Source organism: Venturia canescens, chromosome 7, assembly GCF_019457755.1.
Source record: "Venturia canescens isolate UGA chromosome 7, ASM1945775v1, whole genome shotgun sequence".
Lineage (NCBI taxonomy): Eukaryota > Metazoa > Arthropoda > Insecta > Hymenoptera > Ichneumonidae > Venturia > Venturia canescens.
In genome coordinates this window covers 3,209,169-3,228,381 of record NC_057427.1, presented here as the reverse complement: position 1 = coordinate 3,228,381, position 19,213 = coordinate 3,209,169, and the positions used below count along the sequence as shown (strand labels likewise).

The following is a 19,213-nucleotide window of genomic DNA, read 5'->3' as shown; positions in this document are numbered from 1 at the left end:
GATGCATGGGTTTGTCTGTCAGTGTTGCCAACTTAGGGGTTTTCCCCCTAAATTTAGGGGCAACGCAGATGCCTAGGGGTTTTTTTAGGGGCAATTTTTTTTTGGGGGTTTTTTTAGGGGCAACTTTTTTCTAGGGAATTTTTTAAGGGCTACTCTCATTTCGAGTTTTCAAGTGTTCGGTGCGTGTTAAAGACGAAATATTCTACCGAGACCGAGACCGTGTTCCGATACTGTGAGTACTGTAAGCCCTATAGGGATGGTACAAGTAGACTACCGCGCCACTAGTGGTGAAAAGTGAAAATTTTTGGGGATCTTTTATCATTATTGTATTATTATTATATATATATATATTCAATTATTATGATTATATTTCAATCAAAGTATTGAAAGTGCTACCCCAAAAACTTATAAATTATGACATTAGAGGCGCCACGAGTACTTTCGACCTGCCCTCTATCGAATCTGCACCATCTCTATTCGCTCTGTGCGCGTGGGCGGAGCCAAAAATCTAATACTACTACACTAATAGTATTAGTGTGTTCATGCATACTGCCAGCGCCACCATAAAGGGGACTCCGGCGTTTTTGGAGGAATACGTATACACGACACACGCTCACTTTCAAAGTAGTATGTTTACGCGCACGGAGCGAATACCAAAGCAAATACTCGCAGTACTCACAGTCACAGTCAATATCGGAACACGGCCCGAGTCTCTTGATTCTGCTCGCTCGCGTACCTTCTCGGATTGCAAAGTAAGTCATTTTCGTTTTTTGAAGTATCAGCGAAAAAATAAAAAAGGTATTAATAATTCAAACTTATATTCAAATTCATTACAGCATGCCAAAAGAAAAAAACAAAAAATATCTGCAAAAATATGTAAAGTGTTGGGAGACCGATTCAGCGCTTCAAGGTTAGTTAACATGCATTTTCTAAATTCGAATAAAATATATATTCATTCTCAATTTTTTCTATTAAATATTATGTTTAATTATTACGCTCTGTCCGAACGACAAAACGGTTGTATGTAAAGATACATATAAAGATACGTGGAAGTTGAAAGTGAAAAACGAGGATCGAATGAAAATAGATTCAGTTTTTACGTTTACAAGATTATTAAACATAATCAACTCAAAATAATGATTGTTCCAATTCGGTTAGTTTAATCTATGAGATGAATGTTTACTACACAGGGATTTCTTCAAAGCTTGCAGATCAACCGAGGTTTTCAAAGTTTTTTCCTGAAAAAGGTAATTTAAGTTATGTGAACCAGTGTGTTCTGGTTCGGTTCGTAGAATGTGTTTGATTAAGAGCTTCATTTGGTGGTAGTTTCACTGGTTTCTTTTTTCCTTTTCATTCCAGGTAGTTAACCTCAATTTGATTCCATTTTCACCTCCTCGTCTTGCTTAGTTTCCTACAATTTTTCATCAGTATATAGACACTCGTACTCCTTCGATTCCTCTAATACTTTTAATGTTTCCTCCAATGTGTTTTCACCTAATGTTTTAATATTTCTTCAAGTATGCACTGTTTTAATTCTTCTTTATTTGTGATGGTCCGACTAACTATTTTAAACATTTGTTAATGTTTATATGGACTTTCGCAATTGATATTGATAAATATCATAATTTATTATTATTATTAAATGTCTTGTGGTTTACATTATAGGTTGGCTAGGGCCTGATCCAACTGATACATGTTCTGCGGTCTGCAAATATTGTCGAATATCGTTGAAAGCTCACAAAAAGGATTTGATGAACCACGCAAAGACAGAAAAACATAAAAAAGCTGTATCCTTGGACAAATCAGCAAAGACATTCGAACCGTTGACTTCAACATTTGAGCCAGTTCTGACAGAAGCAACGAAGATCGCCGAATTGAAAATTGCTGCATTTATTGCAGAACATAGTTCACTGCAGACTGTGAATCACATGATCGACATTCTGCCGCAGCTGGACCCTTCGTCACATATAATTTCGAATTTGAAACTCCATCGCACTAAATGTTCGATGTTGATCAAGAACGTCCTCGGGCCTTGTATGCTCCAAGAACTTATCCAAGAAATTGGCGACGGTCCATACTCACTCATAATCGACGAGAGTACTGATCTTTCAACGCAGAAGGTGTTGTGTATCATGTTGCGATTTTTCTCTTTCGAGAAACGAGAAGTGGTTACAACGTTTTATCGGTTAATCAAATTAATCGATGCCGATGCAAAAAGTGTGCATAGTGCCATTAAACTTCAATTAGAACAAGATGGTTTAAAAGTTGAAAATATGGTCGGCATTGGCGTTGATGGAGCGAGTGTGATGGTTGGAAAACACAACTCAGTTACAGCTTTGTTTAAGCGTGAAATAGATGACCTAATCGTTATGCCATGTGTTTGTCACTCACTTCATTTATGCGCTGAAAAAGCATCGGAAATGTTGCCTCGTCCATTAGAATTTTTGGTTCGAGAAACGCATAATTGGTTTTCTTACAGCCCCAAACGGTTAGAAAAATATAAGCTTTTGTACGAAACAATTAATGGTAGTGGAAAACCGAATAAAATTCAGGGTCTTAGCGGAACTCGTTGGCTTGCTCGATCCGAGGCTATCGATACCATCTTAAATCAGTGGGAAGAATTGCAATTCTTATTTTCAATTGCAAAATCAGAAGACAATTGTCACATGGCTGCTCAGTTATACAACATCATGATAAGGTTACCCTACAAAGCTTTTCTTATTTTTTTAAAATACGAACTGAAAAGTGTAACGCAATTAAATTTGCTTTTTCAAAGTGATTACGTAGAACCTACGAAATTACTTGAGGATCTTTTTTTGATGTTCAAAAACTTACTGCAAAAGCTCGTTGTACCATCGAGCTTGCAGAAATTAACTGACAGTGAATTGATCAATTTCGATTTTCAATCTTGTTTAATGCATACTTCAGCAATGTATTTTGGCTACGAGTTTCACGTCATTGCTCAAGATATTGAACCAACAGAATTATTGGATGTTAAAGAAAGGTGCAAAAAATTTCTCTGTACTTTGGCTCAAGAGGTTCAAAAAAGATTGCCGGACAACTTATCTATCCTAAAGACGATGGCCGATCTTCATCCTAAAATCGCATTATCGCGAATGAAACCCAGTTTAACAGGTATTATTGCAAAATTCCAACGCACTCACTTATACGGCAATAAGAATGAGACAGAGTCAGAATGGAATCAATTGCAAAATAAATCGTGGCCAAATACAGTCAATTCCGTTGAATTTTATTCAGCCGTTTTTGTAGATTATGATTCTGCTGGTCAAAAGCGATTTGAAAACATTGCCAAATTTTCAATGGCTCTACTTACACTTCCGATTTCAAATGCAAGTGTCGAACGCGCTTTTTCGACATACAACGTAATTAAAAATAAATTACGAAATAAGCTGTCTCTTGAAGTACTGCAAAGTATTATGATGGTACGGTTCACTTTACAAAGACAATCCGGATCTTGCGTCAAATTTGTTCCTTCTGCCCGTATGCTCGAAATGTTCAACGTTAGTATGTACGATTTCAAAAATGCAAACAATACTCAGAAACAATGTGATTCAGTCGATGTTGTCGACGAAATATTCGATAACTACATTGGCGAAATATGAAGACGCGGGAAAAAAATTCTTACAATAAAATGTCAATTGTTCTCTTATTAATTTGTTATTATAAATAACATTTTTCACTATTTGTATTTATTCCATTGTAAAAATTACATGGTGTAAATTAAATGATAATTTAATTCTCACTAAATGTTTTTTGTTCAATGTTTTTATTTTCCGATATTTTCATTAAATTTTCATTACAGGAATATTTTTTAGATTATTATAATAAAATTCATTATAAAAATGTTTATTTTTATTTAAAAGTATAATTTTAAGCAATATTCAATGTTACGAAGGAATATAGCGCTTCTTCAAAAATAGGGGTTTTTAGGGGGATTTCAGATGGATTTTGGGGGGGGACGGTCCGTAGGAGTTGGCAACACTGTTGTCTGTATGGGTACGTGCACCGGTGCGTGTAAAAAAGAATATTTGGTGGTGCGCACGCGCATTTAACAACGGACATGTTTGAATATCAACATGGCCACCTGTGGAACAGATGATCAGTTTTGTTGATTTTTAACGACATTATTCTCAATCGTTTTCATTCTATCGTTAGAAAAATTCATCATAACTTTGCATATGTGAATATCGATCTATTTATTCTTAAACAATTTGGCATTTCCAAGATTTCTTTTTCATCCGCAGTCGATAAAACAAAAAGATGAAGTGCGTTGTTGTTATCGACTGCCGATAAGCTAAATTTTTAATTTATTTTTCTAATTGATATAATGCGTGCGCGAGTCGGATCCTTCTTCATTGCGGCGATGCACATGTACTTCCGAGCGTATACGAATGTATTTACTCCGAATTCCTGAGACTTGAGTCACAAAGTCGGTAGGAATATCCCCCCGCCCCCCAACCTCACCTTCTCGCCATCATAAAAAATCAAAGATATCGACGAAGAAGAGCGCCAGGATTTTTTTCTTCTTTCCGAAGGAGTATTCATGCGTCGCGTGACGACATATCTGTGCGTCGAGGCGTCGAGACACGAGGGATGGGATAAGTGTGCATATAGGTGTGCGCATGGATGGAGGGAGTACGTCGGTCGCTCCCTCACAACGGTGATCTCACAACTAGGAAGAGTTTTTTCCATGTTTCTCATTTATTCTCTTTTCAGTCTGGCTCGCGGCATCGCGCGACGTGCTATCCACTATTATTCGTCGTCAGTGTCTAATCATTACGCCGCAAAATCGCGTTCTTGCTTTTACGAAATTAACAACGATGTATAAAATTTGAATGAAATTGAGTCTACCTTTCTGTAATCATAAGAGCAGGGTGCTTTTTTCAATTCTCTGTCAGAAACATAAAAAACGTAGATGCTAGAATAACAGTATCTCTGAGTCATCTTTCATAATAAATTTAAAGTTTTCGAGAGAACCCAACATTTCGAAAGATCCTCAAAGTTTCGAAATCGTGACTCAGTGATTTTCGTCGCCGGTAAGAGAAAGAAAGAGTGAAAGAGAAAGATTCTAATCATTCTCGTATAACGCGGATTCGGTTGTGGTCGAATCGAAATTGACTCTATCGGTCATTCGGCACGTCCACCGTGAGTTTCTCTTTACGCACACATACATATATGTACATCGTGCGAAATGTACACGCGGAGAACCTTATCATCGAAATAAGTATTACTGTTTTTTGATGGTATAGAGTACAACTAACGAGTGTGTACCCTGGCAACGCGTAACGAAACATTGAACGAAAATCGGGTAAAGCCAATTTTTTTATTTGCTTCTCTTTTGTCGTAACGTGTGTATCGTGATATTCCTAATTCATAGTATATTGACGTGCTCGCGAGTAGTGAGTTTGAACGAATAATTAGTGTGCAACAGAGAATAAGTGACATTTCCGGGTAAAACGCTCGTGCTATATCCACGCTCCAGGTATTTCGATGTGTAATTTTTAGTATGAGGAAATATGTCTAGAAGTGCAGTTATTCGACGAGAAATTCTTGTTTTTTTACTTGATTTGTTTCTTATAATGTCGTTCGGTTTTTTTCCATTTATTGAGCCGCCGCTTTATTAACCTAGAATTCGTCATTTTTTTACGCCGAAGCATTGCAAATGCGAATTTTACTGTCGACAAATGTTTCAAAAAGAAGAGGTTCAACTGCGATCTTCTGTAGTGCGTTCCGTAGCCAAAAAGCGTACTCGGAAATTTTTCATTACGAATGAACATTCTTCAAACGATTTCGAACGTAACTCAACTCGAGCATAAATTTTTCTCCTATAATTAAATTGTCGAGCGACCAGACCGAATTGGCCCGATATTATACAACCATGTGTCTCAACTGTCCGCGATGATTAAGCATATATATCAAACGAATAAAATATCGATATTATCAGCTGTGTGACAACGATTGTCTCGAGCACCTGTACTTTCGCACTCATAAATCGCAAACAAGTCGGTGTCGCGGCTACTCTCGGAAACATGGATTAATCGTATTTAGAAGGAAAGAGGGAGGGAGGAAGAAGGGAGACAGGCGTTCCACAAGAATTTCAGGAATCTCGCACACTTTCGAGAATTCGAGAAAAAGAGAAAGAGAGAGAGAGAGCGCGCACGCGAGTGCGTTACCAAAATATTCTCGTTATTAAGAAAACCATACGATTTTTATATTCGAATACGAAATAAAAATAAGACTAAATATTCTATTCCATAAATCTTGTTACAAAATTCGTAATAATAAAGAATTATTCCAAGAGTTTTTTCTCTTTTGTGACTTAGTTAAAGGATTAAATTTTGAGCATTATCTGTACGTTTCTCATCACATACGTCCTTACAAGTATTTTTTCGTTAATGATTTTTTCAGCCCTTAAATCACGTTACAACCGATCGAGTAAGACTCTTCGTTGGTCCTCTCTGCCCGTCTCTCTCGCGTGCGATACACACAGCCGGCGAAGTTTATTGGCAATCGAGACTGCACGCACTGTAGACGTATCACGACGCGTACGTGATAATTGAAAAACGAAAACAAACAAAGAACGGAAATTTCGAGAAAACAATATAAATTTCGCACAGAGCCGCCCACAGAGACGCACGGACATTTGTTTGGAGCTTGCGACAAGGCTTTTTTTTGACAGGAATAAGAAAAAAGGAGAGAGAGAGAGAGAGAGAGACGAGACGAGAGGAAAAAAGACTTTCCATCAATGCCGAAGTTGGTGACTAACTGGAAATTTTGGAGGTCTCGTTTAAATTACTCAATCGTTCCTTCGGTCGAATGTTTCATCACAGCTTTCAAATAATAATGACAATAATAATTATCATCGTAAATCTCGTCTGCCGTCTAAACATAAGTGCTACACTCTCGCCCCCCACTGCAACATCGCAGCATTTCTTCCTCATTAAATCTCAATTATTCCAAATTCGACTGATTTTTTTCAGCAACTTTGAAAAACCCAAAAATTCAATTTTCTAGATTTTCTTGCATTTCACATGGGAGCATCGTCCACGTTACAAGTAACGAAAAATCCCATATTTTTTCATTCGGACAAACCATCGACTCAATCACACGGTTATGGAAATTATTTTTTATTCATTTTTTCTCGATTTTTTCACTCCCAAATTCTCCCCCATTCATTTCACTTGAATTATTTCGTGCAACGTTTTTCGCTGCTTGCATCCAGCTTGGCACCCCGCATCGACTTTTTTTACATCGCTTTTTCACTCGCTCACCAACACAAACGTCCTGCCAGATTCATTATTTTTCTCAACTTTTTCAACGAGTGTGTATACGTGCATAAATGTAATATGGATTTCGTCACAGCTGCATTGCGATGTTTCGTTGCACATCTAAGCACCATCTCACTGCAAACTTAAATCATTAGCATTCGTGCACGGGAGACATAATATCTGTGTATCAAGAGTGTCTGCGTGTTTGTGGGGACAGAATATTACATTTTAATTAACGATACAGGCGCACTTTTTATTCTCACATTATTTTTTTTCGTCATTATTCACAATACCTTTAGCCCTAGGACCCAAAATTCTAATAACGAAAGTCAAATTCGATATTCTGGGGCCGATTTATTCTATTCTTTTTTATAGAATCGATTCATTTTTAAATTAATGGAAAATCGAAGACGCGATTAGCCGCTGAGAGCTTCGTTGGACCGGAATTTCGAAGGATGGAAATTGATTGAAAAATTCAAAGATTTTTAAAACCGTACGGCCATTAATTTCCGGTGATAATCACTTCGAAAAGTCTTCTGAAAAACTGCCAATTTTTTATCTACGCCAAAAGAGCCGGGCGACTTTTCTAAAAGGTTGAAAAATTCATTGAAATTCAGTTTCAAATTTAAAGTTTCGGGAAAATCGACGAAATTTCGAAAACTTTTGAAAAACGGTTTCTCAAATATCTCAGTGGCAAAGCACTCGACACAATCGACACATTTATTTAGCATGACGAGCAATTATTTAACGTGTTTTTCGAAAGCTGTTCGTTCAGGCTGTTCGCTAATTTTATGAATACGTGCAAACTTTCAAGAAGTTCTATAAATGGCTCAATTTTTTGAGACACTTTCGAAATTTCGAAGAAAAACAAACGTTGACACGAATGTGGTTTAAAGAGCGAACAAACGTGGAAAATATTTCAAATCTTGAGTCAATTAGCTCACACTTGGACGAGGAGGGTCTTAGGGTTAAACTGTAAATAAAGGTGCAATGGAATCCACAACGAGATTAATATTATTTTGAAATGGTGGCACTGCCGGTTTTCGATAGTTAAACGAAGATTTATTCATTGCAGGAAACCAAAAAGGCCGGTCGGCCAAAGAGCAGTCGTCGAGGTCGAGGAAAAAGAGCAGCAAGACCAACAGCCGCAGGAAACGACCAAGAGAAAACGCAGCGATCCGTTGGAGGAAGAAATTTTACGAAAATTGAAGGGGAACGTCAAGCGGCACAATAGCTCACGATTAACGTCCTCGAGTGCGACTCTGTGCGAGACTAAGAAAATGGAACATCCGGTGACGTGCAGAATCGATGGACGATTACCCAAGGAAACTCCCATCACCGAAGATTACGAGATCAGTAATCACGTTCTTGGGCTCGGCATCAATGGAAAAGTCGTCGAATGTTATGACAGAAAAACCAGGGAAAAATATGCTCTCAAGGTGATTATCGATCAGGAGGGAGAAAGCGATTCTTTTCCGGTTATTTAAACTATTCGATTCACAGAAATTCAATTATTTCCTCAAATTTGTATCGAAGCTCGATGAAATATCAATTTTCTCGCAATTCAGTCAGTAAATCAATGACAGAAACTTTGATAATTTTTCGTAACCGAATTGGCTTTAAACACACTGCCCCGATCCTTTTCCGGTTATTTAAACTATTCGATTCACAGAAATTCAATTATTTCCTCAAATTTGTATCGAAGCTCGATGAAATATCAATTTTCTCGCAATTCAGTCAGTAAATCAATGACAGAAACTTTGATAATTTTTCGTAACCGAATTGGCTTTAAACACACTGCCCAGAGATTTTTGGCTATTCGAAGTGTCCGAACGTCACTCGCACTTTCAGTTGACACGAAGCCGTGCAAACACTCGAGCGTTGAAAAATTGTTTACATTGAAAATCCCAGTTGAGAAAAAGTGGGAAAAAAAGAAAAACGAATGAGAGAATGACGAAGGAAGAAGGCATAACTGGGGACGATATCCCCGACCGAGTTTGGCTCACGCGACGAGAGTCATGCGCTATTTTTATATCCGGCTTACTATTTCTCATTCAGCGTTACGCTAAGAGCGTTTTTTTCTTTTAAATACGCGTCACGAGAACGCGACCCACGGAATTTGAGTTTGAGACGAGAGTGACGAAAATGAGAAGGAAATAAGGGGACAAAAATGTGACTCGATCGGCGATACTCGATTGGCAATTTCAGGCGACGAGCTTTCGCTTATCAATTGAACTGTAAATTCTTCCAATAATATTTTCTCGGCTCGGAAAGTCCGCGGTACTTGCGGCGCAGTTGACGAATGTTGAATAATTCGCTAATTGATAGAACGGTTGAGATACAAAAACTGCGGGAGAACAAGGCCGCAAAGCGTTATCTATCGAGACTATAAACGAGCAAGAATCGCGACGAAGTAATGAGGATTTCGTAACCAAAGTCTATTGAAAATAATCTACCGGAATTATTAATTCATATTTTCCCAGAAAAAGCTCATAAACCCAAACAAAAAAAATGAGAATCGATGCGAAGCAGCGAACAATGCAATTGAGAGTGTTGGCTCGAGATTCAAGGAATCGCCTAATGGTGCAAAAGTCCTTCGATGTACCAGAGCTCGCTGATGATGATTCTATGAATCGAAAAAAAAACTAGGTCGAATAATATTTAGTCATGTAATTCATGATATCGAAGGAGAACCTTGAAACATCGTTGCCTGCTCCAAAAATGCAGTGAGCATCAAAAAGAAATTGAAAAAATCCACCCCACGGGCAAATAGCCTCGAGTACCACCACGACGAACTTCTCAATTGGAAATTATTAAGTGGCCGATTCGATCGTTCGTCTTGGGCGTGTGTCGTAAGAATCGGACGTAAACTCACAGGGGTTCATTCAACTTTAACAAAAACTAGTTCCGCGCTCATTCTGCTGCTCCCCTTCCTTTATGAATAGTTATGATTCAGCGATTGATACATATACGACGACAGAACACGATAATAAAGAAACAAAAAGCCTCGTCGCTGATTCGATGGGGCAAAATTTTAACGAAACGCTGACTAAAAAGTGCGCTTGAGCCAACCACCGTTTTATTCTGTATTTTGTTTTTATCATTAATTGCGAAAAACGGTGAATTCAAACGGGAAAAAAATGTCCACTGTAAATGAGATTTGACGAAATACTGGAGAAAATTGACGATTCAACGGATAATCGAACGACACTGTTTGCGTGCGGTTGCTATCGAAGGTGTTAACTTTTCACGAGCAATGTTCGATAAAGCTCCCGAAGACAATCTCTTGCTTCTTGGAATCTTTTGCGTGATGTCACACTCAAGTATATCAAGAAACGCGGCAGTTTCGAGACGCGGAGTAATTGAAGAGAGATTTTTATTAACTGCACAAAAGTCAGCAAATGATAAGGCACGAGGTTATATGACACGGTGGTTTGAGAGATGACATTGAAGTTTGCGTCTTTGATAGACAACAAACATCATTTTCGTAGATTCGAACGATATTCCATCGCTTAAATGAAGATCGCGAAATAAAACGTTCCTCCTCGTCGAAATATTAGTCGAAGAATGGGAAATGAGTTTTCGGCGTGCTTGAGAAATTAAAATCTCAATAACAGTCGGAATGTCTTTGTTGTGTCGACGAATGTCAGCATGAGTGTTCTTCTAAAAATGAATATTTTCATATCCACAGGTACTCCATGATTGTACGAAGGCACGACGGGAAGTTGAGCTACACTGGAGAGCCTCGAAATGCAAGCATATCGTTCAAGTCAAGGATGTCTACGAGAACACGTATAGCGGCAACAAGTGTTTACTCGTGGTCATGGAATGGTGAGTCATGGTGTATCTTATCACAAGCAACGAGAGAGAGAGAGAGGGTAAAAGGAACGTAGAAGAGGTGCAAGGAAAAAAGCGCGAGTATCAAATTCGCATATCCACCTGCTAGCTATCGAATTGCTAAAACGTTTCTTTCCATTTTCGTAATTGCCATTAGTTTTATTATGTAAATTTTGCCCTCGGTCAAAAGGGCAAATAGAGTATGAAATCCAAGCAGGAAGATCTAATATTTGAGCAACGTTGATTGTTTAACCGAGTCAAATACATTTGGTGATGAAACAGTGGAATTTAGTGCAAGAGGGAAAAACTTTGTAGCATCAATTACTCAAAAATTTCAAATTTCAAGAGAAATACCAAAATATATTGCTGTCATTTTTCTTTGAGAACAAATACATCAAAATAAATGCTGCATGAGTAATAATGCGATATTGAGGAACGTGAATGGCGATCTTGTGTAATTCATCGAAGCAGCACACTAAATTCGTATGAGGAAAATGTTGCTGTACTTTTTAATTTAGTCGGTTCAACACCAGAGTAAAGACAATTGATTTTTTGTTATCTTGTTACAGTATGGAGGGTGGAGAACTCTTTCAAAGAATACAGGACAATCAAGATGGAGCGTTCACAGAGAGGGGTAAGATTATAAAGATTTTTTTTTATCTGATTCATTCAAGGGTGGAGTTTGGACCGAGTGTTTATTTTTGCTTCTTTTATATAAGATGAAAGATTGAAATTATGTGAATCAGTTTTAAATTGCAACGTAATTTTCTGATTACACACATTGTATCACAATTTTGGGTATTTAGATCGTTTTTCTTTCGATTAAATCCGTCAAAATAATTTTTCAAGCAGCAAACTATCGCGATTTACGAATACGTGGATAATGTTTGTATACATTCGTCGCGACACTGTCGCACGACAGTTCTTGCTGATAAATCATAAGAATCGTGTTTCACGAGGATTTATGCTCTACTCGAAAATGACTCTAACGAGGAGTATACGAGGACGTACTAACGGGAGGATTAAACTACGAATATACGATATCGCCAAGCTCTTCGTATCTCTTCCCCTTTCTCTCTCTCTCTCTTTCTCTTGTGTTACATTCTTCATTTTGCTTCCTCTTTCTTGTTTCAGAGGCTGCACAAATAATGTACGAGATTTGCGTGGCCGTGAAGCATTTACACGACACGGACATCGCTCATAGGGATCTCAAACCAGAAAATCTCTTGTATTCGAAAACAGGTGAGGATTGAACGAAAAATAACAACGGAAAATATTCGACCGAAGCCCATAAGAAAGAATTTGACAAAAACTGAAACGAATCTCGATATATTCTTCGCACCAGACTGTCCAATGATCAATGGTTGACAATCATATTGAGTTTGTTCGCGAGGTCACAAATTCGAAAAGTTTTCCTTGGAATAATTTGTTTCCGAAGATCTGACATTCAAAATTTTGCGAAACAAAACCAATTGACAAGACTTACCGAGAAATTATGTCCAGGAATGAATGAAAGCCTGCGGAATTTGTTGATTCATCATGATTGAGTCAATCGGTCGATGATTTTTTCGTACGTGACTCTCAGCCACCATTCGTCGACAAAGCTAAATCGTCGTAATAACGAGAATGTTGGACAATCGCTTCCATACATGTTTCGATCGATTTGTACGAGTTAAAGCTCCAGGATGTGGAATGTGAGTGGGCTGAAATTCTAGAGAGCAAGAGAGAGAGAGAGAGAGAGAGATGGAGAAAAATCATGTTGGTGGAAAATTGTGGCTGCATGCTTGACTCGAGACTACTTCATGATTGATTTTCTTTATGCCCAGTGAGCGTGTCTCACGCGTCATCGCACTTTACATCAACGAGGAGTCGAGGTCTACAAAGTGAAGCTATTACTTCCGTCATATTTCATTCCATTTTCATTTCAACGAGTAACATCCTACAGTATCAAATATCGAATCGACCTCTGAAGATCATAAAAAATACAATTTTTCTCTCCCCGGTCATTACTTTGCTAATAACTTTTTTCCTATTCAAATGGGATTAATTTCTTTATATTCTTCAAATCAGGGTCGTTACGATTGAAACTTTATTCCAATAGAAACATAAAATGGAAACTTAATAACTGTGGAAAAACATTCTTCCGGTTGATAGCCTTGTCTTTACATATTCATTTTCAATTAAGTCGCGGTCGAGCGCATTCCTCTTTTATTTTATTTGATTACGACGCTCGAACAAAGAAAAATAGATTATTCGAAACTGATGAAGATTCGTCGAATGATACCCGATAAAATCGTGCGTAGTGAAGTGAGAAGTGATTGAATTTCTTGATATTTGCACTGCTCTGATTTCATTGTTTTTTATTCAATTTAAAAGCTTCACCCCTCGATGATTTTTAACTCTATTTCAGACGGGTGACGCAATCGAAATAATATATAGGTGAAAAAGGGAGAGAGATAAAATAGAGAGTGTGTGTTTGGTCGAGTGAGTTTGGAGGTACTGAAATCGAGCGGTTTGCTTACTCGCTCCCCTCGACAATTCTCGAAGCTCTTCCGATGTGATATCTTTAAATAGTCATGGGCTCATCATCGACGACCCGAGAAACCGAGCGAGAAGGAAAGAGAGAGAAAGAGAGAGAAAGAGTATGCGAGACATTGGGGAATGCATTTAGAGAGAGAGAAATAAACACAATTTTCGAAACATTATTGCATCCTCGAGACACGACAGGGTGCTAATGCGTTAACGACCTACTTCTATCTATTTCGCGCTACACGATGCATTTCAGTATTGTATGTTTTTATTTATTTATTTATTTATTTTGCAGACAGTCAAGGAATTCTTAAACTCACGGACTTTGGATTCGCCAAAGAGACACATTTGAAAGACACTCTACAGACACCTTGCTACACTCCGTATTACGTTGGTGAGCTTCTCAAGTAATTAGAAATATGCTGGAGAGGAAAAATTGGGGGATTTTCTATTTTAAAAAGTTCAGATCAAGCTGGTCATAAATTAATTTTCCCTGAATAAGTCTGACGATCGAGTTACACCGATGTTTTATTTGGATTTCAGCTCCTGAGGTACTTGGGCCGGAAAAGTACGATAAAAGCTGTGACATATGGTCTCTCGGTGTCATTATGTACATACTGTGAGTGCGAGATATCATTAACGCTACAAATAATATGAAATATAAAAACATCTCAATCGATACGGGCACTTTTTCGTATCGTAAGTTGAAACGAATCGTAACATGTGCGTGGGTTTCGAACGAATTAAATTGAAACATCGATATGCGTTGCGTGTGAAAAACAGCCGCACGATTTCACCTTGACATACATCTGCAGGGGGGAGGGGAGAGAGGGAGAAAGAGCGGAAAACTATTTTGATGGACAAATGCGGAATCAAGAGTCGAAGGCTACATTTTGTTTAACAGTAAAATTGAAGTTCAATCCCGGTTCGATTTTGACCATGAAAAAAAGTGAATTCAATCAAATTCATTCGAATATTAATTCATGATGTTTTTTTAGACTGTGCGGTTTTCCACCGTTCTACAGTAACCACGGCCTGGCCATATCGCCCGGTATGAAGAAGAGGATACGACTCGGCCAGTACGATTTCCCATCGCCCGAGTGGTCCAACGTCAGCACCGAGGCTCGGGATCTAATCAAAGGAATGTTGTGCACCGATCCCGCAAAGAGATTGCAGATTGAAGAAGTTATGCGCAACAAGTGGATCGCTGTAAGAGGACACAAATCTTGAATCAATCATTATGACATTTTTCGAAATCGTAAAACTCGAAGAAGGAAAAAGAATTTCATCAAATTTCGTTGTGGATAGTGGAAAATAAATTGACACCTGAATTATATTTTTTCGTATCGAAGATGAGAATTTGAAACGTGAAAAAAATGTTCGTCTATCATTAAAAAATAGACGATTGAAGATTCGTTATCCGATGTGATTCGTTCATAACACTGGTCAACAAGATTTAAAAGTCTCTGTCAAGAATATTTTTTTTCCTCATCGATTTACGTTCTTGAAAAAGCTTCTCGACTTGATATTATAAAATTGAGCGAGCCAGAAGTTCACTCATTTCACCCCAAAGTCGGCCCATCAGATTCGTTCTTCCATGTACGTTTGAATTGTTTTCGGTGATTGCAGCAACACACGGAGGTTCCACCAACGCCATTGCACACAGGTCGAGTGTTGCGAGAGGGCGAGGAATTGTGGCCGGAAGTACAGGAAGAAATGACTCGTTCATTGGCGACGATGCGAGTGGATTATGACACGGCGGGTCTGAAGCAGTTGGACCATACGAACAATCCGTTGTTGAACAAGCGGAGACGAGCGAAGCAAACGGGCGTTATTCCGGCGGCACCGACGGCGAATCCAACTGCGGCTTCCTAGGAGCGCGCCTCGTCGATTATCACCGACGAGATTACCAACAAATGGTCAATATTCTTGCGCAGATGCGTCAGCCTCAGTGTCACTGTCGTCAGAATAGTAGCTTTCTGACGAGTGCGAGAGATTATGTTTATCGCGGTGAATCTAAAGCACCGATTTTTCGCAAAGATCGGAATATTGCGTGCTCAGGATTGTTGAGGGTTAAATTATGGAAAGAGAAATTAACGGAGAGAAAACCTAGAAGATGCCGGTGGGAAAAGGGCGCGCTGAATCTTGATGGTTTTTTTTTTTTTTTTTAGTTTTGTTTCGTTTTTTTACCACAGTGACGCGGAGAGGTCTTTGAAAGCTTGAAGAAGAAATGGAACTCCATGAGGGGTCCGGGTGATTTTCTTTAATCACACTTGAACCGTCCAGCTGACAGCGCGCCTTATTCCCATTATCATCGTTACAATGACTATTATTATTGTTATTATCTTCATCATTGTTAATATGTAGAGTGGAAATATTCAGATGATGAAAAACATCGTCAATTATATCGAGGACTTTATTGATCCATCGTTTTTGCTGACACAGCCGAATCGTTTCCACACCGAATTATTATACACACACGTTGCTGTTTTTATTTTAATCATACCCATGTGAAAATGTGACGATTTATGTATTCGCAGCTTTGCCTCGGGTATAAACGCTATTTTTCGAGAAAAGGAATCCTGATCGCGAGGCTGCGGATGTTTCGGATGAATTAGAATGTTAAATGGAATCGTGAAACGTTACTTCGCTTAAATGTAACGTGCTTTATGTTAATTTACCAAATTTTCTCACTCATTTGGTCGGTGGATTTCAACAACGTCAGACAACGAATTGAATCATTAACGTCGAGAAAATTTGCAAGTAAAAATTATTGAGGAATTGAAATGTAATACGATTCATTGCATTTCAACGATGTAATGTTTGTCACGATTCGAATGAATGTTTGAGGCATTTTCCTCCTCTAAATCGATTATTTTGGGCTCGCCAAATCGCGATGAATTAAGACCAATATTAATAATAAAAGTTAGTTTTAAGACGATACGTTCGAGTGAGAACAAACGAAGGAGAGAGCGATGGAACAATACTGCAACGCGATTTTGAAGTTTGCCAGAAAATTATGCAGCTTTCTCTGTGTTGCTGAATTGGAGTTTTTTATTTTTTGAATATGAGAATTTTTATTTTATTGTGATTTTTACAATGCACCTCTTTCGTGATTTTTTGCAGTAGAGGCGTGACGCTTAGAACGGAAATGATTACACTGAAAAAATGAATATTTTTTCATTCCGAATACTGCAGAGAGCTAAATCATGTTTTTAAACTTTTTTTCCATTTTCATCGTAAATGAGAATGATACAGCTGTATTAAAAGATTTGAACGTTAGTGCGAACGCAAAAATCTTGGAATTGATAAAACAATGTTTTTTTTTTCCCTACAACATTAAATATTACGTTTCACGAAGCATAATATGGAGAAGCGAAGTGGAACACCTTGGCGAGTTACGCCTCCTTTATGAATGTATTTATATTCGTCCTCAAATCAATGTGAACAATAGAAAAAAATACATAATTCTCGTAAATATGCCTTTATTTTGCAAGTATCAAAGCAGAACTCAAATTCGTTGATAACGATTGAGCATATTTAATACAAACCTGCGAAACTTTCACAATATTTTAGCCCGATTATCGTGGGTTAGTTTTTCGCACGTATCAACACCAGCGCCACTGTCGACGAAACCGTGCACTACGATACAACAGCTGACAATAATTAAAATAAATTGAATGCCGAGAAACGACCTGATCTTTTGTCGCAATAATGTGTATAAAATGTCGACAACAGTCGAACAAAAACAACAGTCAATTTTAATTAAGCGTTTCACGACGACCTTAATTTTAAATGAAAAGTAACACCATTGTTAATTTTCAAAACAAAGAAAAAACAGTTTGTTCACGTCCTCGTATATAGGACGTCCCACGATCAGTGGTAAACATCGTTGACCGAAATACGTGACGAAGAGTAGTTCTTTCGTCGCCCACACGGCGAAAGCGGTAGGAGATGAAGCAGAGTCATAGAACCAATGTTAAAGAATATGAAATTTCTTATATTTAAGCTTCCGAACTTTTCTCTGTTTCTGGTTGTTCGGTTTTGAGAATTGATCGAAAAATAACCTCAAAATATCGATCCTCATCGAAACTTGAATTTTCGATCCTCTTTTGGGACTTGACTATTGAACAAAAAATTCTGCGGAAGCTTTTTATAGGGAATTTATTGCTATGGTAGCTTGGTCCTGTACTATGTTCTATTTTCAAGTATTCCAACACAGTATGTGCGCTAAACCGCGATTCTTAAATTTCAATACTCGAGACACCCCGTATATATACACACAAATATCTTCTTACACAGCTTACCTCCTTTCGATATATTCACACATTTGATCTATAACTCCCGAGTCCTTGCGACGTTTCAACATCAGTATAAATGTCAGTAAGTTACATTCCTCGTTTGTTTGACGAGGCACCGTTAATGAGAACAATGTTTTGAGTACAAAAGAGCCCAGAGATGAAATATAACGTTTGAAAATTGCACATCGATGAGTTATTTGACAGAAAAATAATGAAGCACGAATGTTTGGCATAAAACCATCGTTTTTATTTCGGGAGAGAAAGTTTTGCAGTTTATAAGCAAAAATTTGAGGAGACTACAAAATATTTTCAGTCGAACCTGCGCCGGGGTACTTCGGTCGGTATTTTCTTGGGAAATTAAAAAGAAAAATCATTGAAAAAATGAAGATTCGAACTCTGGGCGTCACAGTTTTCCTCTTGTCGGCAGTTGTGGCGCTACCGTCCCACACGAGATCTTGCAAATATTGGTGCAAATCGAAATCCGAACACTCTTATTATTGTTGTCCGAGTGGAAAACCTGAACACAGCGCCGAAATACCGTGGTTGTTGCCGTCGATCTTCTGGTCTTCTTTCATCGGCGCCCCCATCGGTCCTTGGGGCGGTCATTATCATCATGATATCACTCCAAAAAAAAAATGTCCTCCGTTACGATCTACTTGTTCACGGAGTCTGGACTGGTACGAATCCCCAAAGTGGTGCGACTCCGACGAGCATTGCGGTAGTTGGGATAAGTGTTGCTACGACGTTTGCCTCGAGCACAAAACTTGCAAACCGGCGGAATAATTTCACAGTTCTCAACAATATTCCATATTAATGTAAATTAACCAGAAATAAACAGAGAATTTGCGTTTTCGATGTTTGAAAAGTTGATCAGACACGCTATGAATTTCGACGGACACCACATGATGCGGCGAAAAAGCAGTGAAATTGTCATTATTCTATTTTTGTTTTTTTTTTTACGATTGAAAAAACTCCTATGGAATAACTTCTCCGGCACATTTAAATCGTGACACAATCTGTATATATTTTAAAATACGGTAGACTCCTCCCGACGATAAACTTTAAAAAAATATTTTTTTCCATGACGAAAGCAAGTCATGCCGCGTATCCGTTCGTGAGAATCCATCAAAAAATAGACTTTTGTAACTGATATTTTTCAAAGGTCCAACGGACATCAGCGCCTAGCGGTGAGCAAGCGTACTATACTTTTCGGCGTTCTTGGGCGTTCCCTTAGCACCTTTTCTCAGTGGAAAATTC

At 38.2% G+C, this 19,213-nt stretch overlaps 2 protein-coding genes across 10 annotated transcripts; both read left to right on the top strand.

Annotated features, from left to right (window-relative positions):
- The first annotated feature begins 105 nt into the window (after positions 1 to 105).
- On the top strand, positions 106 to 3,670 carry LOC122413531 (uncharacterized). Of its 3 annotated transcripts, none has more exons than XM_043423947.1 (4): positions 106 to 752; positions 837 to 910; positions 1,205 to 1,247; positions 1,666 to 1,763. In XM_043423947.1, the coding sequence occupies exons 1-4, from the start codon at positions 543 to 545 to the stop codon at positions 1,672 to 1,674; spliced, it is 336 nt and encodes a 111-aa protein (XP_043279882.1). In that variant the 5' UTR covers positions 106 to 542; the 3' UTR covers positions 1,675 to 1,763. The 3 variants fall into 3 exon arrangements, with proteins under 3 accessions (XP_043279882.1, XP_043279880.1, XP_043279881.1); XM_043423945.1 differs by having other exon boundaries at positions 540 to 752; positions 1,191 to 1,247; positions 1,666 to 3,670; XM_043423946.1 differs by having other exon boundaries at positions 541 to 752; positions 1,666 to 3,670.
- A 1,064-nt stretch (positions 3,671 to 4,734) lies between these two features.
- MAPk-Ak2 (MAP kinase-activated protein kinase 2) lies at positions 4,735 to 18,139 on the top strand. 7 transcript variants are annotated; one of them, XM_043424105.1, is made up of 10 exons: positions 4,735 to 5,057; positions 6,430 to 6,801; positions 8,365 to 8,728; positions 10,981 to 11,120; positions 11,696 to 11,760; positions 12,261 to 12,368; positions 13,951 to 14,049; positions 14,199 to 14,274; positions 14,654 to 14,864; positions 15,285 to 18,139. In XM_043424105.1, exons 2-10 carry the CDS (start codon positions 6,767 to 6,769, stop codon positions 15,528 to 15,530), a joined length of 1,344 nt encoding a protein of 447 aa, XP_043280040.1. In that variant the 5' UTR covers positions 4,735 to 5,057; positions 6,430 to 6,766; the 3' UTR covers positions 15,531 to 18,139. The 7 variants fall into 7 exon arrangements, with proteins under 7 accessions (XP_043280040.1, XP_043280039.1, XP_043280038.1 ...); XM_043424104.1 differs by having other exon boundaries at positions 4,735 to 5,166; XM_043424103.1 differs by having other exon boundaries at positions 4,735 to 5,329.
- The last annotated feature ends 1,074 nt before the right edge of the window (positions 18,140 to 19,213 follow it).